Source organism: Equus asinus, chromosome 15, assembly GCF_041296235.1.
Source record: "Equus asinus isolate D_3611 breed Donkey chromosome 15, EquAss-T2T_v2, whole genome shotgun sequence".
Lineage (NCBI taxonomy): Eukaryota > Metazoa > Chordata > Mammalia > Perissodactyla > Equidae > Equus > Equus asinus.
The window spans coordinates 23,393,972-23,419,836 of NC_091804.1; the positions used below are offsets into that span (position 1 = coordinate 23,393,972).

The 25,865-nt window shown below is 53.0% G+C and overlaps 1 protein-coding gene across 1 annotated transcript; it reads left to right on the top strand.

Annotated features, from left to right (window-relative positions):
* The first annotated feature begins 1,499 nt into the window (after positions 1–1,499).
* XKR7 (XK related 7) lies at positions 1,500–25,154 on the top strand. Its single transcript, XM_044748387.2, has 3 exons — positions 1,500–2,199; positions 22,139–22,341; positions 23,629–25,154. Exons 1-3 carry the CDS (start codon positions 1,616–1,618, stop codon positions 24,582–24,584), a joined length of 1,743 nt encoding a protein of 580 aa, XP_044604322.1. The 5' UTR covers positions 1,500–1,615; the 3' UTR covers positions 24,585–25,154.
* The last annotated feature ends 711 nt before the right edge of the window (positions 25,155–25,865 follow it).

Consider the following 25,865-nt stretch of genomic DNA (forward strand, 5'->3'; position numbering starts at 1 on the left):
TCAGCCTTGGGCAACAGCTGGCAGTCCAACCTCCTGAGCATTGCTGGGACCAAAACAGTCCCTGGACACAAAAAGGATGCTGGGCTGCAGGACTGCAGATGGCTGCTCCTTCCTGACCGAGGGCAGCTGTCTCCCTTCATCTTCCCTTCCCTGTCACTCTGAGGCAGGATGGTCCTTGCCCTTCCCGCATTCCCCTTCTCTTTCCTTCCCCTCTCAACAAACTCTCCCCCTCCTGCTGCGAGGTAGCAAAGCCTATTCTGGAGCCGGATGATGGGCTTGCATTTGGCTCTAGCACTTACTAACTGTGTAACTCCAAACAACTGAATTAACTGCTCTGACTCAGTTTCTTCATCCGTAAAATGGGAGGGAAAAAACACAAACTACCTCACAGACCATGAGGATAAAATAAGTTAGTAATTGCACAGTGCTTAGAATAGTCCCAGGCAAAGAGAAACTTCTACATGAGCATTTGTATAGTAAATGCCCTGGTACAACCAATCTGAGCCAAAGATGAGCTGGGGGTATCCAGGATGTTTGATGGACCCTACCACCTCTCCTGGATTACTGTTATATTCTCTCTTTGGGCTCTCCACTCACAGGGTTGCTTCCCTGTGAGCACTTCTCTCCTCCAGCTGCAGGGTGTTCTCTCTAATCCTGACTTGATGACATTACTTCTTTGCTCAATTCTGCAGTGGTTCCCCATTGCTTCCTGGATAAAGCACATCTTTTGGCCCTTTAGGATCTCACGGCTCAGAACTCTCCAGCCCCATCTTTCTACCTCCCTGGATCTGTGATCCAGACTTCCTTAAAAACATGCCCTCCAGCCTCAGGCCTCCAGGCCTCCGCATTTGCTCTTTCCTCCACCTGGTGTTTCCTCCCAGCCTTTTGCCTCTAATGTAGCCCCCTTGGCTGCCCCCACTCTACTAGGGCCGTGGCCAGATGAAGGCAGTCCCCGAGGGAGGGAAGGGGGAGAGTGGGGAAGAGACAGCAACTCTCAGAGCTGCAGTTTTCTCAGCTTCAAAACAATAAGAAGAAGACAATAAAAAAGGGACCTCTCAAGATCAAAGAAGGGGATGGAACAATATGTGAACACTCAGGAAACTAGGAAGTGGCGTTTTAGCATTGAGTGATTGCTAACGTGTTACTGGGGTGCCCGCCCAAGCAGCCCCTTACTTCCAAGTCCCTGGTCCCCCACCCTCCTCAGACCCTGGCCACCGAGGTAAACAGAGGAGATAATGGAAGAGGAGAGGATGGAGAGGAGGGCAGTGAAGAAAAGAGGAAAGAAGGAAGCGGGGAGGTGGGTGAGAGGCAGAAAGCATGTGGCTGGGGCCCCACGCCTCTGAGGAAGGAGGGTGAGGGTGACCCGGGATGCTCTTCCCTCCCCTCCCCTTCTTTCTTCCCAGGGGGGTTGCCCCCATCCGGCACAGCCCAGGCGGGATGGGGGAGGGGAGGGGGCGGCGCCGAGGGGAATGAATAATTGAAGTAGAGGGGAGGAGGAAGAAGAAGAGAAGGAGGAAGAGGAGGAGGCAGGAGCCGCCCGCACAGGGTCCTCCCCACTCCGCACCCCACCCCCTCCGCCGCCCGGAAGTCGCTCCCCGCCTCCTGCTCCGCCAACATGGCCGCGAAGTCGGATGGAGCGGCGGCCGCGGCCGGCCCGGGGCCGGAGGGGGCGGCCGGAGGAGCCCGTAGCGGTGCGGGCTGGCGCGGGGAGGCGGCGGCGGCGGCCGGGGGCCCCGGGGTGACGGGGGCGGGAGGCCCGGGGCCTCGCTACGAGCTGCGGGACTGCTGCTGGGTGCTGTGCGCGCTGCTCGTGTTCTTCTCCGACGGCGCCACGGACCTGTGGCTGGCGGCCTCCTACTACCTGCAGGGTCAGCGCACCTACTTCGGCCTCACGTTGCTATTCGTGCTCCTGCCCTCGCTTGTCGTGCAGCTGCTCAGCTTCCGCTGGTTTGTCTACGATTATACGGAGCCCGCGGGGGCCCCGGGACCCGCCGTCAGCACCAAGGACAGCGGCGCCGGCGGCCCCGCCATCAGTACCAAGGACAGCGCCGTTGCCTTCCGAACCAAAGACGGCAGCTCGGAGCTGGACCCCCCGCCAGAGCCCTCCTCGGCCACAGCCTACCGCCGCCGCTGCTGCCGCCTCTGCATCTGGCTGCTGCAGACCCTCGTCCACCTCCTGCAGCTCGGCCAGGTCTGGAGGTAGGAGAAGCGCAGGTGAAGGGAGCAGAGTTGGAGGAGTGCCGGTGGCAAAGGGCTGCCTGCCGCCCCAGCCCTGCTCTGACCTCTCCAGATTCCCCTCCTGTCCTGACCTCTGCCCCACCCCACCCTATTGCAGTTCTAATTTCTTCTCTGCAAGCTCCTCCTTGGCCTCTGCCCTCAAACTCTGACCAACCCAGTGTCATCCTCTCTGATCTGGCCATTGAGGGAGGAGGGGATGGGGCAAGAAGAGAGAGAAACAGATCCTCAGGGATGTGTGAATGAGGAGGGCCCAGGGCTGATTGGGATGAGTGTGAAGCTTGGAAGAGGGCCTCAGGGCTCCCTCCATCCCCGACCCACTCGCCTCTGCCTGAGTGCCGAGCCCAGACTTGGAAAAGATCTCAGAAGTCCTTCCTTGCTCTCAAAGATTCTCAGTTCGGAATTATGGTGCATTCCCAACCTCCCCGGAGAAACAGAATTTGAGGCAACTAAATGAATATCCTACTCAAACTTTTTGGACTTTTGGGAAGGGGGTGCTGGAACCCACTGAGAATGTCTCTGGCTTCTTCTCTTTTCCAGGACTTCCCCAGTGGCCCCTCTCCCCAAATGGAGCCAAGGGGATTTGAGATCTTGAATCTGAGGTTAGATGGCCACTAGCTGTCCTTTAATCTCAGGACAGTAAGACAAAACTCAGGCTTTGTAAAAGCACTTCCAGGCCTCTTCCTATGCCAAGACTGATGGTGCCTGCTGAGCTGAGCTAACTGGAGAGAGGGGGAATTCCAAACCTAGGGTTCCCCTTGAACTAGAATTGCTCTAATAGCTTAGGCTGTACTGTGCACTGACAGAATGAACTTGCCTACTATATAATCTTATGCAAGGCCCCTCCTGCCTCCAAGCCTCAGTTTCTTCACCTGTGAAATGAGAGAGAATCCCTACTCTTCTTATCTCATTGGTCTACCATCACATTTTCCTTACCTGTTGGGATGGTCAAGTGAGAGGTCTGTGTGAAGGCCCTGCAGACTTTAACATATTTTAGGAATGTAATAGATTATCGTGATTATCACAGATGTCAGGCAGGAAAGCTTGGAAAAGGTCAAAGTCAACTCTAGAGATGTAAAGACTGGTTATTGCTGTTGTTATATTTATTCTTGTACTTGTTAACACGTTCTGCCTAACTCAGAAGATTCAGTTCTGGGCTGAGGGTTGGAAACAGGACTCCCAGGGTTTGTCCCAGCTGCTCACTTGCTGTGTCACCCTTGTTGTGTTGCCAAATCTCTCTGCCTTGGTTTCCCCATCTACGCCTTCCAAGATGATGTGTATATTCCATTTAGCCCTGGGGAAAAAGGGGGGTGGAGCTCTATCCACACAAGGTGGTGTTATTATTATTAGCTTGACACATAAAAATATTCATGTCTACATCCAGGAACTAATCTGCATTTATCATTCTGTATTCTGTGCCGGAGTGGACAGATGGTGAAAGATATTTTTAGATTCTGAAATGGTAACTTCCTATTCTTGGTAGCCAAAGCTTCATTCCCCTTTCCCTTCAGCCTAAAGTGGGCCAGCTGCCCCTTGACTCATTGGCTATCTCAAGCCCCCTTCTTCCGCTTGTTCAGAATCCACCTACAAGAAACTAATATTTCTTTCTTTAACATTAACTGAATTTCCCTCAAACAGGGCAAAAAATGACCAAGGGGTGGGGGTGAGGGTCTCAGGGGAGTGGCTGAGATTGCTGAGGGTCCATTGAGCTCCCTGGTTTCTTAGATAAAAGGACTAGCTATTTCCACTCTCCCGTATTTGTGAAGTGAAGGGGTTAGGATGAGATGATTTTGCAGGAATGACAAACTAATGGCCCTTGAGTTGAACCTGGCCTACGGAAGTGTTTTGTTTGGATTGTATAGTATTTTAAAAACCAACAGTCCCAGCTTCTCTCTTGAAAAAAAACTGAATCTGGCAGTATCAGGCCAGTAACAATTTAGACAGGGTTCTATATGGTCCAGTTTGTCCAGTTCCATTCCCTATGATCACATCTGGACCATTTCACTTAGGCATTAGGGGCACAAGAACCCTAATTTACAGTTCTATAGCAATTATTTTTTTAAGCACTCACTTTGTGCCAAGCCTATTGGTTGCCTTTTTAGCTGTTTCATCTCTTCTGTCTCTCTTAAGGACCCTGTGATGTGGTTAGTATTATCATTCCTACTTAATAGATGAGAGAATGGAGGCTCGGACAGGGGGCATCCTTGCCCAAGGTCACACAGCTAGGGAGTACAAGAGCTGAGACTGAAGACTCTCTGTCTTCAAAGCCCAAGTTCAATTTATCCACCCTGCAATTCTGCCACTAAAGTGTCCCCCAAGCTCAAAGAATTATGAGTCTGAGATCCCAAGATTCCAGGATGATAGAAAGTCAGGGCTTCTGCTGCACTGAGATAAGAATGTGAAAGGAGCGGGGGGTGTGGGGAGTGGTACTATGTGGATAAGGATGGGGAGACAGTGTGTCTTGTGGGGAAAGTACTGGATGCGGGGGTGGGTAGAGTGGGATCAGGAGACCTTCATCTTCATCCCAGTTTGTAATTAGCTTGCTAGGTGACCTTGGGTGAGGCTCTTCCCATCTCTGGACCTCAGTTTCCCTATATGTGAAGTGAGAAGGTTAAATTTGATGACCTTAAGAAGCTTCCCTTTTCTGGAATTCTAACTCTGGGTCTGGTTGTCAGAGATAAAACCTCTGGGCCTCTGGGTCCCAAAAGCTTTGGATTCTAAAATGGCTGAGGGCCTGGCTAAATGGAGGAAAATCCAGAGAAGGTACAGAGAAGCCACCAGGGCTGGCATTCCTAGAAATTCAGCAATGTTGGCACAACATGCTTGCTTCCCACATGAAATGTTGCCACAATGCACAGGTTCGCTGTTCAGCAGGACTTGGTGCAGATGTTCTGAGGGTGGAAGCTGGGGTGGTGAGGAAGGAAATGTGTGTCTGAGCCCTCTAGGACCAAAGCTGGGAGACTGGCCAGTCATTCACCTTCTGATCCCACGCCCTCAATTCGGAATAAAATAATTGAATCATAAATGTATCTTTCAACTCCTCACGCTTGTACAATGCCATAAAGAAGTCGAATGCTTTGAGGAAGCAGGTAGCACAGACCTGTGTCAGTAGATGGGTGTCAGACAAGAGGACATTATGGGCAAGCAGTGTCCTCGAGAAGGGGAAGCTGCCACTCAGCTCAGCTGACAGTGCCATGAGAAATCACGGACCCAGTATTGTCAAGGCTTGATTTCTCAAGAGAAATGGGAAATTGGGATTTCTTTGTGAACCCTGTCCATTTTCAACTGCTAATTAGGATTTTTTAAAATAGTGTCAACCAAAGGAAACACATTTGTGGGCCTGTCCTCTTTGTAACCTCTGGTCTAGCTCTTCACAATTGATGAGGTCCTTTCTTATTCTATTCCCAAACAAACCTGTGAGATGGGTGGTGTTATTATTTTGAGTACAAAATAGGGCTCTGAGGAGGGAGAAGAGGGAAGGGGGTTCACAGACACTGCGCACCCAATGTGTCCCCAGGCCGCACGTGAGGTGCTCTAGGCTCATAATCTCCTTTCACCCTAAAACCTTCTCTCTGGTGACAGTTGACATATCCATTTATCAGACAGGAAAGTGAGGCTCAGAGAAGTCGAGTAACTTGTGCAAGGTCAGCCGCTGAGGAAGTTGGGGAGAGGTGAGGTGCCAGCACAGCTTTGTCCAGTTCACGAGCCCGAGCTCCATGCCTGGACCAGCACACTGGCTGCACTGGGGGCACCCTGAGCAATGGCCCCGGCAGAGGCAGATTGATCCCTGAGAGAAGAGCACACAGATCCTTTGGTGGGACATGAAGCTGGCTGCAGGCTGGACACCAACCTATGTTTTCATCCCTCCCCACCCCCCTACCCTGACCCTCTGAGCTGTTAAGCCACTCAGGGCTGTTAAGCCAATTAAAGTCCTCACCCTGTCTCCTCTGACCCTGTAGGCAGCAGAGCGGTAAGCCATAGATCCTGCTATCCCTAATCTTGAACTCACTGGGCTCCAGCTTTGCCCAGATAAGCATGGTTTGCTAAGCCAATTAGTGGGAGATGATCTGGCATGGGATTCCTCCCAGGCTGTCAGGATCTCGGGACCCCGGACTGGAGAGGGAGGGAGAGAGGCACACTGGGCTTTGAAGGCACTGCCTCTAATACCCCCTCCATATCTAGGCCCCAGCACTGCTCCCTCTGCCTCCTCACAACCCTGCACTCAAGAGAAGTTCTGAAATGAATTAGTGACCTGCCTGGTGTGAAAGTCAGGCTCTGGGTCTCCTCTCCAGGAAACTATATTCTTGGCGTAATGGTTAAGAGCGTGGACTCTGGATTTAAATGTCCTCAGTTCAAATCTTGACCCTACCACTTCCTATATGTGATCTTCACAAGCCATATAATTGCTCTGTGCCTGAGTTTCATCTCTTGTAAACTAGGGACCATAATGGCACCACCACTTGGCTCGTTTCAGGGTTTCATGAGATAATGTGTACCAAGCATTTTGCAAAGGACTGGTCCCATCTTCAAGTATTCAGAACTGTTGGCAGTGATTAGTGCCCTCAGCCTGGGCTTTATTCCTGCAGAAGGAGGTTTGTTCACTGAGCAGGTGGCCGGGGAGGGAGCAGGAGGGCAAGAGGGCCTCGGAGGCCCCTGAAGCCACAGGGACATGGCTGCTGTTCATGTAATCTGCAGTCATTCATTCAGCAAGTATTTTTGGGGCGCCTCATGTATACCAGGTATACGTGCCATATACTGTATACTGAGTTAAATGCTGGGAATAGAATTGTCAACGAGAGAAAGTCGCTGCCCTCGTGGAGCTCAATAGTCTGATGGGGGAAACCAATACACAAATAAAATATAATATGTATCATATACATAATATAAAATATAGTGGGTCAGATAGTGGTAAGTGCCATGGAAAAAGGGAAACAGGGCAGGGAGCTACAGAGTCCCAGGGAGGAGGGTGTGTCTTTTTGAGATAAGGTGGTCAGGGCAGGGAGGTGGCATGTACGCAGTGGACGAGGCAAGGGCGAGCTGTGTGGAGGTCTCGGGAAGGGTGTTCCAGGCAAAGGGAAGGAGAAGAGGGAGGAGGAGACCATGTGGCAGGAACAGAGGGCGGGGTGTAGGAGAGGATGACGGACAGGTTGGCTGGGCCAGATCATGCAGGGCCTCACAGGCCCCAGGGAGGACCGGTGCTTTCCCTCTGCATGAAGTGGGAGCCCAAGAAGATTTGAGCAGAGGAGGAACAGCGTCTTGACTTACGCTTGACAATGTGTGCTGCAGCTGCTGGATGGACTATAGACTGCAGGGAGGCCAGGGTAAGCCTAGAGACCCACGAGGAGGATGCTCGATGATCCAGGGGAGAGAAGAGGGGGGCTGGACCAGGGTGGTAGCAGCCAGGGCAGGATCTGTCTGGGGCAGAGCAGACAGGATATCTTTTCTTCTGTGGTCAGTTTCCCCACTGGGGCCTGAGAGATAATGGTTAGGAACTCTTACCCTAGAATCAGCCACATCCTGTGTCTGCCACTTTCTGTGATTTGGGGCAAATGGCATGACTCACCTGTGCCTTGGTTTTCTCATCTGCAAAATGGACATCCTAATCACATAAGGCTTGGGGAAGTAGTATATTAAATACTGTATAGATAGTGTTTAGGACAGTGCCTGGAACATAGGAAGTGCTCAATTCTCATTAACTGTTACTGTTTGTATTATTGTTTATAAAACGGGTCATGGATTCGATTCCATCATGTGATACCATATATCACAGCCCTCTCACCATCATTTCAACCTGAGTATCTCTGAGTTTCTCTTTTTTGATATGTTGGTTACGTGTCTAAGATTTTGTTTTGATAGTCCTTCAGCTGAAACAAGTTTTCAACCCCGTGAACTCTGACTTTGCAGGGTTGTTCCAGTGTGGCCTCACCACCCCCCTCCTGGGAGACCCCTCTCCAGGATGCTCTCCACCCCTACTGCCCCCCTCATCCGGCAGCAACCGGCCATTAGAGCTGCTCCTAACAGACACAGCGGCGGCAGTGGGGCCCAGCGTCCCCCGTTTGATCTATAAAGACCACACAGGAGAAGCCCTAGGGGCAGGAGGGAGGGCTGCCAGGAAATGGCTTTGAACCCCCGGCAGCTGGGGTGAAGGACCCCAGGGAGAGGAAAGAGGATGGGTTGGGATCTACTCTGGCCTCTCCATTCACCACCCTGCCTTTGTTAGGGCCTCGGAATTCCTCCCCTGGGAAATCCTATCGGCCTCCAGTTCCCCCCACCCCACCCCATCCCGCCTCCACCTGCAGCCGCCATAGTTCTAAAGCTCAGGGCTGACTCTGCCACTCTGGAGCCAGAGGCCTGGCCCTGGCTGCCCTCTGCCCCTCAAGTGAGTCCAAATGCTTTAGCCTGGCATCGAGGCCCTTTGCCTCTCCCGCTTTCATCTTCTCACTGCTCTGGCCCCCCAAACACTAGCCGCACACTCCTCTCCTTCATGCCTCTGAGCAGCTGCTACAGTCCTTCCTCCAGCAACACCCTGTCCCGTTCTCCTCCCAGCGAAATTCTGCACATCCTTCAAGGCCAAGCTCAAACACTACCTCCTCAGAGGAGCTTTCCCTGAGCAAACCCAACACATGCCCCTCTCCACCCGCAAGACCCACCTCCCGCTCTCTTAATCGGGCAAATTGTTGTTTTTAATCTAAAGTGGAAATCGCTTGATTGTTTTGTCTGTTTATAAAGGAGCTCTATGCTCTTGTTGAAACCTTGGGCAGCACAGAAAAGGGAGAAGACTCCCCTCACTCATTATCTCCGGGGGTGGAGAGGTGGGGTTCGAGGAGATTTCCACTTACTCATTAGATATTTCCTGTATTGCTTGAAGATTTTACTCTGATTTTTAATTAACCAAGAAATACAGGTATATATTCACGGGGTTTTAAACAGTCAGATATTACTGAAAAGTATAGTTGCCATTTATAGAGACTTAGATTAGATCATTCCTCTTTACAACAATCCTGTCAAGCAGAGAGTGTGGTGATGAAGAAGCACTGTAGAGCCCAAATTCTGGCTCTGCCACTGAAGAGCTGTGTGACCTTGGGCAAGTCACTTAATCTCTCTGGGCCTCAGTTTCCTCATCTGTGAAATGGGATAACAATGTTCCTAGACAAATTGCCATTGTGGAGGCTTATTGAATTAATATTGGAACATCTTTGCACAGTACTCAGCATATGGTTAAGGGATCAATTAGCGTTAGCTAGCAACATCGGCCCACTTTACAGATGCAGAAATTGATGCCTAGAGAGGTACCAGCCTCCCAGTTAGTAAGTAGCAAAGCCAGGATTTGAAGTGATGCAGTCGGGCTCCCAAGCCCACATGTGTAACCACCGAGTGATACTGCCTTCTGCTAGTTAAGTGTAGTCTTACAAAACAATCAATCATGAATTCCTCTGGGAAGAAGGAAAAAAAATTCAGAAAAGTATTTTTAAATTTTTATTTTCATATAAAGTACCCACTGTTAACATTCTGGGTTCTTCCTCTCAGACATCCCCCCTGGGCATGATTCCTCTGCAGCCCCACAGACCTGATCATATTCTGGTGTGATCCTCTGCCCACCTGGCTGGTTTTCCAGATTCCAAGTGCCTGGAAAGTTGAGGCCTCATTCTTTCTTCTCTCTGTCCCCCATGGTGACTGACCCAGAGCAGATCCTCTGTTGCTGTTGGTGGCCTTGCACCCAGCCAGCTTTGGCGAGGTCCATAGCAGGTTCTTAGAACGTGAAGTCTGTTGAAGCAGGCTCTGTGTCTGCAGCTGATGTGGGGGGCGCCAAGGCAGTGTGGGAGCCCAGGCTGGGGCTCAGTTCCCAGGAGGAAGCAGGTGTGGCTGACTTAGAAGATGGAGGAAGTCAAGTTTCTCATATGCAGTAGGTGCTCCATAAATGTTCGTGTGAACCGAATGGAATCTTTGAAATCAGAATCTTAAGCAAGACGCTTCACTGCCTTCAGTTGCCCCAGCTGTAGAGTCCAGCTGGGAGCTTGAGAACCCTGGATGAGTTTCCCCAGGAACGGACAAGAGAGCAGAGCAGCCGAGACCTTGGGGCACTGTCGCTGCTCCTGGCTCCATGACTTCCCAGCTGTGTGCCCTAGGCAAGTTGTTTCACCGGCAAGAGCACTAGTCTCATCTGTGAAATGGGGATAGTGAGACTCCCCACCTTTTAAGGTTCTTGCAAAGATGACTCAAGGTAATATAAATGCACAGGACTTTTACATACTATACACTCAGAAAATATTTACTACTGTGACTATTGGCCCAACTGGCAGCCTATCCTACTTGCTTAGTAACAAGAGGGTGGGTAGGAGAGGGGCATTAAGGGTCCTAATGCTTGCTAACCCTCACCCATGGACCCCCCCTTTCAAGGGAGGAGACTTGTTCTGTGGCTGCGGAGATGGTGTGAGGACAGATGACAAGCCAAGGTTGAAGGGAGGCAGAATCTGTCTGAATAGAAGCAAGAACACCCTGACAATCAAGCTGCCCAGCCAGCAGAGCAGGCTGTTCCCCAGGGTGCGGCCTCCATATTGCAGATGTGTGCAGACAAAAGTGGCTGACGGTGGCGAGGACGCTGGAGCAGGGGCTCCTGCTTTCAGTTTGGAGGATAAACTAGGTGCCCTCTAAGGCCGCAGAGTCTTTAAGGGTCTGTGGATCTATCTTGGGGCCTGTATGTATGATGCTTAATCGCGAGACCACAGGGTGTGAACCAGTGGCCCAAGGGCAAATCCAGCCTGAGGATGTGTTTGTTTGGCCCACACAGTATTTTGTTCCCTACTGTTTAATGAAACTTTTTATTATGGAAAAAAATTTAAATATACAAAAGTAGAGGGAACAGGATAATGATCCCCTACCATACCACCATCCTGCTTCAACAATTAACTCCTGGCCAACTGCATTTTCCCTAGGCTGGCACCATGCAATGGAACTTTCTGCCGTGATGGACATGCTCTGTCTCTGCACCATCCGAAACAGTAGCTATGAGCCACACATGACTATGGAGCAATTGCAATGTGGCTAGTGTGACTGAGGAACTCAATTTTAAATTTTGTTTAATTTTAATTAATTTAAATTTAAATAACCATATGTGGCTAGTGTAAGATGCATAGGTGTGGGAGAGCATTGGTCTAGACCTCTCCTCATTTATTTCCCTTCCATGTTATTTTGAAGCAGATCTCAGACATCAAATCATTGCATCCATAAATATTTCAGTATGTCTCTAAAAAGATAGACTTTAAACATATATAACTAAAATATGTAATACTGTTATCACACCTAAAAAAAGGAGTAATACTTTCTTTAAAATTCATAGGGTATTTTTTGAATTAGTTGCCAACATTTCCAAACTGGGGGGGTTTTTTTACATAAATATCCTAATTTCTACATATTCTTGAAAAATTGAAATACCAACCACACTGACCTCCCAGGCTCCCAGGGCAGCAATTAGCTGGACTGGAGGGACAGCTGGCTTTTTGGACAGGGCACTCCTCTATTCTTCCCCAGAGTCCCTCGTAACGATATGGCTCTGCCCCTCTCCCATCTAGGAGTTCACACCCAGACTCTGCCACCTAGGATGTCACACCCAGACTCTGCCATCTAGGATCTCACAGACCAGGGGCAGATACAAGTGATGCTTTCTCCCTGCCTTGATCTCCAAGTATCTTCCGATGCCATCAGGAGTCTAGAATCCAACCGCCTCTCCCTCACTGGCTCATGACCTCCCAACTGGACATAGAGATAACAGGAAAAGAGAGAAAGGGGGGACAGAGAGCCTTGAGCTAGAGTATGGGGTCCTGGGTTTTAGTCTCTGCTCTGTACCCACTTCAGAGATGTGGAAAGTGAGGCCCAGAGAGGGGAGGAGAGCTGGCTGCACTCATACAGAGAAGAACATAAGAGGTGGGAACCAAATGCTTTGCTGGAGAGGGGCTGCCTGCCTCCCTGCTGGGAGCAAAAGCAGCACTGGCAGGGGGCTGATGGTGGTTGGTGAGATGGGAGAGGGTCTTGGCTTTTCAGCCAGAGCCTAAAATTAGTGGCAGGGAAATGTTTGGCCTTAGCCCAGCAAAAAAAGAGGCGCTGTGACTCTGTAGGGGGCTTTCTGGAGGAGGGAGACAGCCCAGCTCCCAGCACCACGCGAAACGGGAGCCAAACGTGTAAAATCGCATTCTTTACTGACATTTATGACTCATTTGGCTGCCAATCCTGGGAAGGTCCCATTTTGCATCCTTGCAGGAAGGCTCAGCATGGAGGCGGAGGACTGATGGGGAGGAGGCCTCAGGGCCATTCCCCCCAAGAGCTTCCTGGGCTACATTGCAGGTGCAGGTGAGGAAGCTGTACAACTGGGGGCCCAAAGTTTCCCCAAGAACCCACAGATTGCATCTGGGGCCCCATGGTCTGGCTCAGCTGGATCCGTACCCTGTGGTAAAATGGGGGCGTCAGCCAGTCCTGATTTGAGATGCAACTCTGATGCCTCTGGCTGTTGACCTTGGGTAAGTCACTTGTCCAAATGCCTGTTAAATGTCTCCAGAGTCCATCCCCTTCTACCTGGGCCATCCTCACCTCTCACCTGGCAACTGGTCTCCCACCTTCCACCCTTGCTTCCCTCCAATCTGTTCCCCACAGCCAGAGTACTCCCTCTAAAATGTCTAATCCCATGGCTCCCTTGTTTAAAACCTTTCTGCGACTCTCCATCTTAAGATATAGACCAAATCCTCCACCATGGCCCACCTCATCTCCTGCTTTCTCACCTCCTTCTCTGGGCCTCAGCCTTTCTGACCACTCACTGCTCCCTCCCAGCTCGGGACCTTTGTCCATGTCGCTCTTCTGCCGGAAACTCCCTTCCCTCTCTCCTTCACCTGGCTAACTCCTGTGCCTGCCTCAGATCACGGCTCAGTAGCCACCTCCTTCACAAAGCCTTCCCTGACTGCCACGGCCTCCCCGAGCTGGGCCAGGCCCTTCTCCAGTAGCACTGCCTTCCTCTCTGCTGGAGGACAGAACCCTGTTTGGAGCATGTCTGCCCATGGAAGGTTTGTTATTACATGTTTACATGATGATTTAATTAGTATCCACGTCCCCCACTAGATGGGACCAGATGAGCTGGATCTGTCTTGCTCCCCATTGTGTCCGCCAGCATTGTAGCACAGTTCCTGGCCCATAGTAGGTACTCAAAAATGCTGGGTGAATAAATGTCAAATGAATCTCTTCTATTCTGACATTCAGTTTCCTCATCTGGAAAATGGGGACAATGCCCACAAAACCTCACCGGGCTGCAGTGAGGATGTCAGTGAAGCACATACGGAAGGTCCTCGATGAGTAGCAGTTATTCTTAGAGAGAGGGCGAAGACCCGAAAGAAGACTCTGCCCTGTGAACTTGCCCCAAAGGGACCCCTCTGACCTTCTGACTCCTGGGGAGTCAAACTTAGTGGCACAGGGACAGCCAGCCCAGGAGTGGACCTCAGTTCTACCAGAAACTACACTAGAATGACAAGGCCTCCTCTTCCTGCTGGGACCTCAGAGCCACATGACTCCTTATAACCTCCCATTGGTTGAGTGCCCAGCACCTGGACGGGCACTGTGTACATATCACCACCTTCTGACATCATAGCTACCCTGGAAGGTGGGCATTGCGCCGAGGGCTTCAGAGAGGGAAGCAACTTGCCCAAGACCACACAGAGAGTAAATGAGGAAGCCAGAATCTGAACCCAGGTCTCCCAGTCTCCGGAGCCTGGGTCCTTTCCCTCTGCCCTTGACCACCTTTCCTCGGGGAGCTTATAAAGTACATTCACACTCTTCATCCATCCTCTTGTTCAAGAAACAAATATGTGTGGAACATTAACTATGTGTCAGGCACCAGGGACATAGCAGAGAACAGGATGGCCATGGTCCCCACACCATTGGGGAGACAGACGATAAATATGTGAGCAAGTAAACTAGACCATTTCCGGTTGTGATATGTGTTACTAAGAAAAGAAAACAAGGTAACGTGACAGAAAGTGATCAGAGGGGTGGGTAGAAGTGCTTTGGAAGGGGGATCTGGGCAGGGCTCTCTGAGGAGGTGACACTGAACTGAGAGGGAAAGAATGAGAATTTGCCAGGCATTGGGGAATCCCTTTCCAGGCAGAGGTCCTGAGGCTGGAGTGAGCTTGGGGTTTTGAGGAAGCAGCTGGAAAGGTGCAAGATGGGGAGGGCGGAGGGAGATGAGGTCCTAGACGTGGACACACACTGGATCGCACTGGGCCTCCAAAGGTGTGGTGGGGATTTTAGTCTAAGGGCAGTGGGGACTGGCATGACCTGACCTAGGATTTCACAGGATCCCCCAGGCTGCTGGGTGAAGAATAAACTCTAAGAGGCCACGGACGGAAGGAAGAAGACCGGGGGAACCGAGGGGCTGCTGCTTGGAGTTGGGTGGCCTGGACCAGTGTGGTGACACCGGGGTGGAGAGAAGCGGTTGGGTTCAGGACAGAGCTGCTGGGCCTTAATATTTTCAGAACTGGATGGGGAGAAAGATGGGCCTGAGGAAAAGTCCTTGGGGAGGGTGAGGGTCAGGTTACCTGGGCCCTTTTTGTAGAGGAGGACTGAGGCCCACAGAGGGTTGGATGTTCCCAGAAAGTCCAGTGAAAGACTTGAGCCTGGGCCCCCTCACTCTCCAATATGGTATGTTTTCTCTAAACCCACATGATCCCAGGCAAAGCTTTTAGGTCGAACTCTGTCCAACATGGGTCCTCCCTGGCAGCCCTACTGCATGCCTTCCAGGTGAGCGAAGCTGCCATGGTAGGCAGCTGGGGGACGGAACGGGCATGAGACTTGTTGACCTGCCCATCCCTTCTCTGGCGCAGGGGTCCGTGGAGAGCCAAGTCTGGGTCCCAGGTCTGGCCCTAACTTGCTGTTTGACTTGGTGCAAGTCCTAGTCCCTTTCTGGGTCTCAGTTTCTTCATCTGTAAAATGAGGATGATAATAGTACCCACCTCAAAGATTTGCTCTGAGGGATGGATAATATGTATAAAGAGGCTTAGCACCGTCTGTGATCCAGTTAGTGCTCGATAAATGTGAGCTACCATTATTATTAACACCTGCACACTGTCCCCCTCCGGACCTGCAGAGCGGTAATGGGCTCGGCTGGTATGGGGTGTCCAGCTCCTTCCCCTCAGCTCTGCCTGCCCAGCTCCCTGCTGGTCACCCTCCAGAGGTCTGCGGGCCTGGCCCACGCTGGAGACCGGAGAGCTGGCCAGGGTGGGGGTGGTTCCTGGATGGAGCGGGGGAGCCGCTGGAAGCTGCTGTGTTTTTGGCCCAGAGCTGTGAGGGGGAGTGGAGAGGGGCGAGAACACACACTCGGAAACGCCGAGACCGACAGATGGAGGAGCTGAGGATGTGAGAGACACAGACAGACAGAGAGAGACCCAGAGCTGGGGAGAGGAGGAGCAGGCAGGGGAGGACGGCCGGAAAACTGGTAGGCACGCTGAGCCACGAGCTGAGCAACAGACCAGCAGATGAACCAAGCAGCCTAGAGACTGAAAGGCAGACAGACAGACCAAAAAGCAGACCCAGAATCCAAGGGGACAGACAGGCTATCCTGACATCCAAGGGACAGACAGAACGACGTTCCTAGCTTCTAAGAGCAGACAGACAGGCTGACCTAGGACCCCAGGTTTAGGCTGACTAACAGACAGACAGAGAGACAACGTGACCCACAGTCCAAGGGACAGACAGGTGGACTGACCCAGGGTCCCAGGGTGAGACTGATTGACAGACAAATAGATTGACTGACTGACAGTAACTGAGGAACAGATAAATACATAGGCTGACCCTGCATTCAAGGGGTAGACACAATGACAGGCTGATCTGAGCCACAGACAGAGACAGTGATCCAAGCTTGAGGGCAGAGAAAGGGATGGGTCCAGGCATGAGCCCAGGTCTTACCGTCTGCATGGAAACAGGCCCAGGCCAGAAACCCTGCCTAGTACCAGAGACTCAGGGTGACCCCGCAACAAAGAACAGGAGAGAGACAGGGACTCAGATGCCGGGCCCAGAGGCTTCCTGGCTTCTCAGCACCATGGGATCCCCTCATCTTTCTCTCTTCCTTCTGCCGATTAGAGAGGGGCCCCCAACTCTGGGGGATGCTGGGAGTTTCCGGGGTCACAAAGGCAGCCACTTGGGGAGAAAGGAATGAGCTCTGCCCATCTCTTGCCCCTGCTGCCTGCTCGTGAAGACAATGGGGTCCAGAAGAGAGAGCTTTTTGGGTCCTTGAGAGGAGAGATTTCACACCCTAACTGCTGGCTTCTCTCCTCTCTAGGCTTGGCTTTTTTGCTCCTAACCCCACCCTCAACAATACACATTTATCTGCTCTTCCAATTTCTCCCTGGATGTGCTTTTTCTCTGAGCACAAGACTGGGAGTCAGCAAATTAGATCCAAGGTCGACCTCTGTGCACCTCTGTTTCCTCACCTGTAATATGGGTGGTAGAAGCTGTCTGTCAGCTCCCAGCTCATGCCAGCCTCAGGCAGCTTAAGGATGGGAGCTGTCAGAGTTGGGGAGGCCCAACCAGGCTGAGGAACATCAGGGAAGGCTTCCTGGAGGAGGAAGCACACAAATGAGTCAGTGAGGATAGGAGTTGCCCGTGAGATGTCCTGGCTCTATGCAAAGTCAGGCAGAGAAGCCCAAGGGCTTCCAAGGTCAGGAGGGAGACACATGCACACACTCACATTTATTCACTCAATACATATTTATTGAGTGCCGACTACATGTGCTAATACTGGGGACATGGTGGTGACCAAGACAGACAAGGTCCCTACCCTCATGGAGCTACAGTGGTAAAATAGAAAATAAATGTGTAAATTAATAAATAAGATTACTGGATAGTGTATGTTAAGAAGAAAATAAGACAGGGCAATGTGGTAGACAAGAGTGATTTGACAAAGGTGGAGGGGATGACATGCAATGGGTGGCCCGAGAGGCTTCTCTGAGAAGGTGATGCTGGAGCTGGTGAGGAGCCAGCCACAGGAGGATCTGGGGAAGGGGGGGTTCCAGGCAGAGCAAGTGGCATGTGCAAAGGTCCTGGGTCAGGAACAAGTTTCACTGGGTTCCAGGAACCCCCAGGGCATCTGGAGTGCTGGGAACAAAAGAAAAAGAAGTCTGAGATGAGGAGAGAGAAACAGGCAGGGCCAGATGGTTTAAGGCCTGCAAGCCAAAAGGAGAAGCTTGGATTTTGTTCCAAGTGTGATGGGAGGCCCTTGGAAGGTTTGGGGAAGGAGAATGACATGATGTGACAGATTTTAAAAATACCCCACTGGTTGCCATGTGGAGAATGGACTGCAGAGGGGCAGGACTGGAGGCAGAGAGCCCACCAAGAAGCCAAAAGATGACGATGGCCAGGACCAGAGTGGTGGCAGTGGAGAGAATGGACAGCCTGGGGATGCGTTTTGAAGAAGAGCAGACCCCCACGTCTGGATTCCTTTCCCTGAAATGGAGCATCCTTCTCTGGGTGATATCGGTCCCATTTGTGGTAAAGATCAGCTTCTTCCAGGGTTGGCCTGGTGGCCCAGCGGTTAAGTGCGCATGTTCCGCTTCTCAGCGGCCCGGGGTTCACCGGTTCGGATCCCGGGTGCAGACATGGCACCACTTGGCAAAAGCCATGCTGTGGTAGGTGTCCCACGTATAAAGTAAAGGAAGATGGGCACGGATGTTAGCTCAGGGCCAGTCTTCCTCAGCAAAAAGAGAAGGATTGGCAGTAGTTAGCTCAGGACTAATCTTCCTTTAAAAAAAAAGAAAAAAAGATTAGCTTCTTCCAACTTCCTTTCAAATGTAGTGGAATAGGGTAGGCTTCCTGGAGGAGGTTTCAAGAGGGGCTACTTGGTGATCAGGAGAGCCAGAGGCCTCCACCTAGCATATGCTCCCTCTCTCTATATGCACATCCCTCTACAGTTTACAAATGCTCACAAGGAGGAAAATGAGGTTCAAAGAGGCAGAGAGACTACCCAAGGCCACACAGCAGTCCAGGACAGGGCAGGGCAGGAAACCCACAAACCCAGCATATTACCATCTTGCCTTTCTGATCTTCACCCTGGTGGCTGTGATGTAGGCAGGATGGCGAGTACTGGCCCCTTTTTAGTGAAGGTAAAACTGAGGCCCAGGGAAATTAGGTCGCACGTCCTGGGCAAGGCTGTTTTAAGACCTTTATAGGCCCCACATCTATCAAGCATATTAAAATGCAGCCACATCAGACATCAAATGTAAATTATATATAGCCAGATAAAAGCCAAATTACAATTGACTGGCTGATATCGTGTTCTGTTTTGCAGACATTTAATTAAACATTTATTAATTTTGATTCTGCAGTTTTTCCCTGTGTTTTGGAGCCAATTTTTTTTCCAGGCCTCAAACATTTTCCTAGGCCCATAAAAAGCTCGCAGGCCCTTGGCAGCGAGCATTAGTGCCGGCTAGAAGGAACAGCCACAGTTTTGGGTCCTGTTGCCAAAAGGGGCAGAGGTCGAACTCAGGCCCTTTCATCCCCAGACTGTGGTGTGGTCTTTCCACACTCCCTGCTGACCCCACGTCCTTAGGACTCAGAGGCCTTCTTTCTTCCCACGTGTCCCCCAGCCACCCGCCCCGCTCCAGCCCACAGCTGCCCTGGCCTGGGTGAGTCCTTTGTCTGCGGTTAGCTGGGGTGTGGGGCCTTGGAGCTGGCAGAGGAGGGGGCAGGAGTGGGCGGGGAGGTGGGCAGGCAGCCTGTCAGGTGGTGATGGATGCTGGCCGGGCCGGGGCCTCCCTCATGCTGACCTGCGCCAGGAAACAGATGGTCTTCCAGCCTGAGAGAAACTTCCAGGGTGTTGCCCTCCCCCAACTCCCCAGGCCCCTTCATGTTGGAGCAGCTGGTCCTTCCTTCCTGTTCAAAGCCAGAGCCACAAGAATGGGGTCAGGGGGAGATGGAGGCCCAGAAAGGTGGTCTGTGTTCTGGGCCCCTCAGAAGCTCTGGGAGCCTTCTTGGTCTCTCCCCCAGACTCCTACCTCTGGCCATCTTCAGCTTTGCTCTCTGTGTCTCCTCTGTGCCCTGTCATTTCAGGCCTGGACCAAATCCCAGCCTCTCCGGGCTTTCCTCCAAGCCAGCATCCAGAGTGCGCTTTCTAAGCCACTGAGCTGATCACATCACCCCTGATTCTGGGATAGAATTCAGATTTAGAATAAAATATAAACTCTTCAGTCCAGAATTTGATGCCCTTCACAACTCTAGTCTTCTTATGCCCCTGCCCGTGAAAACCCTCCCCTCCAGGCCCAGCAAACCACTGGCCATTCCCCTAAAAGGCCATATTCTCTCTTGCCTCTATGCCTCTATGCCTTTGCCTTGGCTGGTTCTTCCCCCTAGAATGCCCTTCCACCTCCTGTGGGCCTTCAAATGTCTGCCCATGCTTTAAAACTGAGACCAAATGTTTCTTCCTCCAGGAAGTCTTGCCTGACCCTCTCCCCCAGCTAAAGTTACCCCTCTGTTCTCTGGGTTCCACAGCATCTTAAAGCATCTGTTTCAGCTCTTATCTTGTCTCTCTTCCATGGGACTGTGGGATACTTAAGAGCACAGCCTGGCACACAGCAACTGGTCAAAATGCACTTGCTATGTGAATGAATGATTCTGGCTGCAAGGATCCTTATGTGGGGGATAGGCAGGGCCAGCGAATGGAAGATACAGGGAGACAAATTTCTGCTCATCAGGAGAAACATGACCCAGCCCTGGAGCTGCTCAGAAGCTGAAGGCCCTGCCTCAGGACATGGGGACTCCCTATCCTGGGAAGCATGCCAGCAGAGGGTGTAAAGTGCTGATGGAATTCTAGCATCGGACGGGAGAGTCAGACGTAGGAGCCTTTGCGTTTCTCGAGTCAGCTTCTGAGGGAACAGGCCTCTTCCCCCTCCCAGCTGCCAGTCCCATACTGTGTCATGTTGAGGGTATGTCTACACCATCAACTGTGCTGGAAAGACCCAGGGATGGGGAGGAGAGCCCTAAATGGGGCATTTCCAGCCACATTTTGGGAGGCAAGTTTGGGTCTGGAAGGATCTCCGAGTCATCAAGTCCATCCCTCTTGTTGGCAGATAAGAAAGTGAGTCCCAGAGAGGGCCACACCATTGCTAAGACTAGGATACTCATTTGAGGAAACTCTGGGTAGCTGCTGATCCCAAATTCCAGGGAGCACTGTGGTTCCTCCTTGGGCTGGCAACACACAGTTGAATACAGTTGGTCCCCAAACAACATCCTGGCAATGCCAGCACTTCACATCTGGGAAGAGATCCCCCCACCCCCAATCCCTGGTTTCCCAGTTTTGGATTCAGGCAATAGGGTCACTAGATCTGTTGGGATTTTCCCCCCTTGTTTCTGGGGAGATCACGTCTAGAGGAGCCCTCTCTATGCCTGCCCCTGAATCAGAGAATTGGGGGGTTGGGAGGGGCAGGGTCTGTGGCTGCAACAGCCAGGGCAGAGCTGCTGGGCGAGGAACCAGAGCAGAGGGGAAATCAGACCTAGAGATCTGCATGGACAGGTCTCTTGTCACCCTAATGGGCACTGCACTTTAGGGTTACAAAGTATCTTCTCATCCATTTAATCGTCACAGCCACCTTGGGAGGGATTAACGAGGTCTTGGAGAGGGTCATGCCCAAGATCACACAAGAAATTAGAAGCAAAGTCAGGAATTGAACTCAGGACTTAAGAATCCCTTCCATACCCTCTGCAGGGTTACCAGAGTTCCGTGCAATTAAACAAACTTGTGATCGTGCACGAATTCATTCATTTAGCCAATACAGACTGAGCACCTACTGTGTGCTAAGAACCGAAGGTACAGCAGTTAGCAAGCTGACCCAGTCATCCTCACGGAGTTCACCATCTGGGGGGGATGGATCATAACCAGGAAGTTACAACCCACTGTGACAAGTGCTGGGTTACAGGAAGCCTGGGAGAGGCCCCTACCCCAGGTAGAGGGTGGTAAGCAGAGGCTTCCTGGACACAGTCATGTTTAAAAGGTGAGCCTTGGAAGAAATGCAAGAGTTATCCAGGTTTGGGACTGGGGTGGGGTTGGGGGACAGGGCAGGGTGTTGTTCCAGGCAGAGGGAACAGTAGGTGCAAAGGCCCAGCGGTGAGGGAGAGCGCTGTGAGCTGGAATCTGTGACCTGTACAGGGCAGCTGGAGCCATGAGGTTTGATGGGAGAAGAGGCCCAAGAGGAGCAGCAAAATCTTCCATGCCAGGGGATCTGTGAGCAGCTTCCCTGGGCCCTGTGGGGAAAACTGTCACTCAGTGGTGGGGCTGAAGAACAGCCCAGGGAGCTGCTGGTGGCAACAGAACTGGGGGCTGGCACCAGGGACTGTCCCTGAAGGAACCTTTGTGTGGATGAACTCTTTATGGCTTATGGCGTACAGTGAGAGGCAGTGTTGCCTAATGGTTAGAGTGTGGGCCCTGAGGCCAGGCTGCCTGGGTTTGAATCCTGGTTCCACTGCTTTCTAGCTGTGTGACCTTGGACAAGTGACATACCTCTCTGGGTCTCAGTTTCCTCTTCTATAAAATAGGGATAATCATAGGGCTACGGTAAGCTCAGTGCGCTGTGAGGTGTCAGGAACCCTGCACAGAAAGCAGGCCCCAACCTGCCCTGGCAGTAATGATGAGGACGGTGCTGTATTAAGGGCTTACTCTGTGCCAGTGCTTTAAGCTAAGGAGGCCATTCGGAGCTCCCCAACAGCAGCCCGGGGAGGTGATCCTTTCATTAGGCCCATTTACAGCTGAGGAAAGAGGGTCAGCGCAGCGAGGGAATACACACTGCGCGCTCGCCTTTCGCTCTTGCTGGGGGCCAATGGTGGGCTGGGAGAGGGGCGAGCGGGCCGAGCGCGCGGGAGCCTGAGCACGGCGTCCCTCCCGCAGGTACCTGCACGCCATGTACCTGGGGCTGCAGAGCCGCTGGCGCGGGGAGCGGCTGCGGCGCCACTTCTACTGGCGGATGCTGTTCGAGAGCGCCGACGTGAGCATGCTGCGCCTGCTGGAGACCTTCCTGCGCAGCGCGCCGCAGCTCGTGCTGCAGCTCAGCCTGCTGGTGCACCGCGGCGGCGAGCCCGACCTGCTGCCGGGTGAGCCCCGTCCCCTGCACCCTCGCCCCAGGGCTCTGGGGATGCCCTGCGCCCCTGCCCGCTTAGGGCTCGCTCACCTTCAGTATCCTGGCGGCCCCACTTGTCCACTCTCCCCGCTTCAGGCACCCTGGGGACGCCCCGTGTAGCCCCCAACCTCCCCCAACCCCGCCCGCTCACTGTCCGGGTTTTGGAGGCCCCGCCCCTTCTACTCTCACCACCCTCCAGGCCTCTGGGACGCTCATGTGCCCTCCAATGGCCCACTTACCCTCAGTGTTAGGAGAGACCTGGCCCCTCCACCCCGTCTCCTCCTCTCAGGCCTCCCCGCCCCGGGCGCTCCCCCCTCCTACCCTCCTCCCGTCCCATTGCCAGGGCAGACCAGACCCCATTTCTGCCAAGTCCAAAGAGGCCCTCACACTATCACCACACCTCAGACCCTCTGGGGACTCCCTGCCTCATTGACCTGTCCAATGACCAAAGGGTTCCAGAGAGCCTGTCCATCCACCCTGTTACTGCTCTTCAACCTCCCAGGGACTCCGCCCAGGCCTGGTCCTGGTCCCCATGCACCCACCCCCCACTTTGCCCCTTCCCTAACTCCACAGACCAGGTGAACCCCTTCAGTGACAGAGAAAAACCATGCCTCCAGTCTCCCTGGAGCTCCCCATGGTCCTCCCACCCAGACACTGCCCAACCCACCCTCCATGTCTGGAAAGACTCTGTCACCCCCTCTTGGCTCCCTGGGGATCCCTTGCCCAGGATATTGGGCCCCAATCAAAACTCTTCCCACCCTGGATTTTCTTCCCATGCCCTCAGCTGTGCTGAGCTTGGCCAGCCCTCTCCACAGCCCAGTCTCATCCTGGTGGCCTATAGCTTCTAATAGTCCCCTCCTGGCCACTCCATGCCCTAATCTTGACCCCCCTACTCTTCACCTCCTTTTCTACTCCCAGAGTCCTGGACCTTAATTTCCCCCACCCACCAAGACCCCTGAACCCTAACACCCCATGCTAGAGACCTGGACCTGCCCATTATGGAGTCCCAAATGACCCCCCTTCCCTCTCCCTCTGTGCTCCCACCTCTGCGGAAGTACCCAGTCCCGACCCCTCTCACCCCCAGACATTGCTTTGGAAGACCACCCACCCAGACCCTCCTCACACCCCTCCTGATTTGTAGACCCTCCCCTCACACCTCCTCAGAACCCAGCTCCTGACCCAGAACCCTCCCCCTCTCCCCAGACCCCTACCCAGACCCACCCCCTAACCCGCCCACCCCACCCCCACCCTGTCTCTGCAGCCCTCTCCACCTCCGCCTCCCTTGTGTCTCTGGCCTGGACGCTGGCCTCCTACCAGAAGGTGCTGCGGGACTCGAGGGATGACAAGCGGCCGCTGTCCTACAAGGGTGCTGTGGCCCAGGTGCTGTGGCACCTGTTCACCATCGCCGCCCGCAGCCTGGCCTTTGCGCTTTTCGCCAGCGTCTACAAGCTCTATTTTGGCATCTTCATTGTGGCCCACTGGTGCGTCATGACCTTCTGGGTCATCCAGGGTGAGACAGACTTCTGCATGTCCAAGTGGGAAGAGATCATCTACAACATGGTGGTGGGCATCATCTACATCTTCTGCTGGTTCAACGTCAAGGAGGGCCGCAGCCGCCGCCGCATGACCCTCTACTACTGCATCATCCTGCTGGAGAACGCCGCGCTCACCGGCTTCTGGTACTCCAGCCGCAACTTCGCCACCGACTTTCGCTCACTTATCCTGGTCTGTGTGGTGGCCTCCAGCTTCGCGCTGGGCATATTCTTCATGTGTGTCTACTACTGTCTCCTGCACCCCAACGGGCCCATGCTGGGTACCCAGGCACCAGGCTGCATCTGCCCTGAGTCCCCAGGGCCCTGCGGCCCACCAGCCGATGCTGTCACCAGTCCCCCGAGGTCCCTGCCGAGGACTACAGGCGCGGAGCGGGAAGGGGCCTCAGTGGGAGGCGAGCGTGCCGGGACCCCCACGCCACCTGTCTTCCAGGTGCGGCCTGGCTTGCCTCCCACACCAGTGGCCCGCACCTTGCGGACAGAGGGGCCTGTCATTCGGATTGACCTGCCTCGTAAGAAGTACCCTGCGTGGGATGCTCACTTTATTGACCGCCGGCTCCGGAAGACCATTTTGGCGCTGGAGTACTCCTCACCCACCACACCCCGGTTGCAGTACCGGAGCGTGGGGATCTCCCAGGAGCTGCTGGAGTACGAGACCACGGTGTAGGCCACAGTCTCCCCCCAAAAAGGGACAAGCTTTGGCTGACCCTACATCGACCACAGTGTTGAGCCCAGAATTTCAGGGCCAGCAGGCTAAGGGGGAGTGGATCTGCTGGTCCAAGGGTAGAGTGGCCCCACCATTGGGTTCTTTCAGGGGAGGGGGCAGCCTGTGGAGGCCCCAGCCCTAGGCCCTGTTTTCAGCCCTGTGGCCCATTTCCAAAACTCCCCAGAACCAGGGCCCAGGGAATCAACTGGTGCTACACTCCTCGTGAGCTGACCCGCTTCATGGAGGCCTCCACCTCATGTCTGGTGCCAGGCGGCCCCACCCCTCTCCCCTGCCTGGAGTTGCCCACATGTCACCCCCTGTGGACCCACCAGAGAAAGGACACTGTCTGGGGTCCATGACCTGGGCCCTGTGCTCCTCAGGGGGGTGGGGGTGGGCTGCCTCTGTGGTGGGAGGCGATCTCTGAGAAGGATGGAGGAGGCCATGGAAGGAAGATGAGGGGTGAGGTGGGAGTGTCTGGTGGACAAGGCTGGTACAGTTCTTGTGAGGTCCAAAGTCTGGAGCCTGGGCAAGAGGGGAATTGAAGGAGGGAGTTGGGGTGGGGTGGGGAGTTGGGGGTGGGGGGCTGACAGTGCTGGAGCTGGACAGGAGAAAGAACCCGGAGACATCTGAGGGGTCCAGGCTGGCAGAAGCATGAGGGCCGCAGATTTGAGGGAGGGGAACCCTCCATCCAGAGTGTAGAGAATGTTCCCAAAGTGAACTCCTCAGGAGACACTTTTTGTTAATGGGCTCTATTATGGATGAGGTTCCAGACACCTCAGGTGAAATGTTTCGAGGAGCCATTCTTTGTTCTAGATGAGCATCTAGAACATTTCTTCTAGATAAAGGTCTTGAATACAACAGATAAAATGTCTAGGGAGATACTCTGTCTAGTCTCAATTATAGATGAGGTTCTAGCACATTTAGCAGAGGAATTGTTCTAGAGAGACATTGCCGGTTCTAGATTAAGTTCTAGAACACATCACTGATAAAACGTCCTAGGGAGAGGACATCCCTGAGGGAGTCACTCTGATCTGGATTCTGTTTAAAGGGTGAGGGCACTGGAGCGCTGCTGCTCTGCTCTGGAGGATTGAAGCTCCTGCCATAATGGTGGGGGAGGGGGCTCTAGAACCACACAAGAGTGGAATATTCTAGGAATGGGTATCCCAGTTCTAGACTTCTGGGGTTTATAGGAGTTCTGTGCCCCTGTCCACCTTGCTCCACAGCCACCTTCCCAAAAGGAAA

Coding starts and splice junctions, on each gene's coding strand:
- XKR7 (XM_044748387.2), top strand. CDS start 1,616: ATGGCCGCGAAGTCGGATGGAGCGGCGGCCGCGGCCGGCCCGGGGCCG. Junction 2,200..22,138: donor CAGCTCGGCCAGGTCTGGAG/GTAGGAGAAGCG, acceptor TCCCTCCCGCAG/GTACCTGCACGCCATGTACC. Junction 22,342..23,628: donor CGAGCCCGACCTGCTGCCGG/GTGAGCCCCGTC, acceptor CTGTCTCTGCAG/CCCTCTCCACCTCCGCCTCC.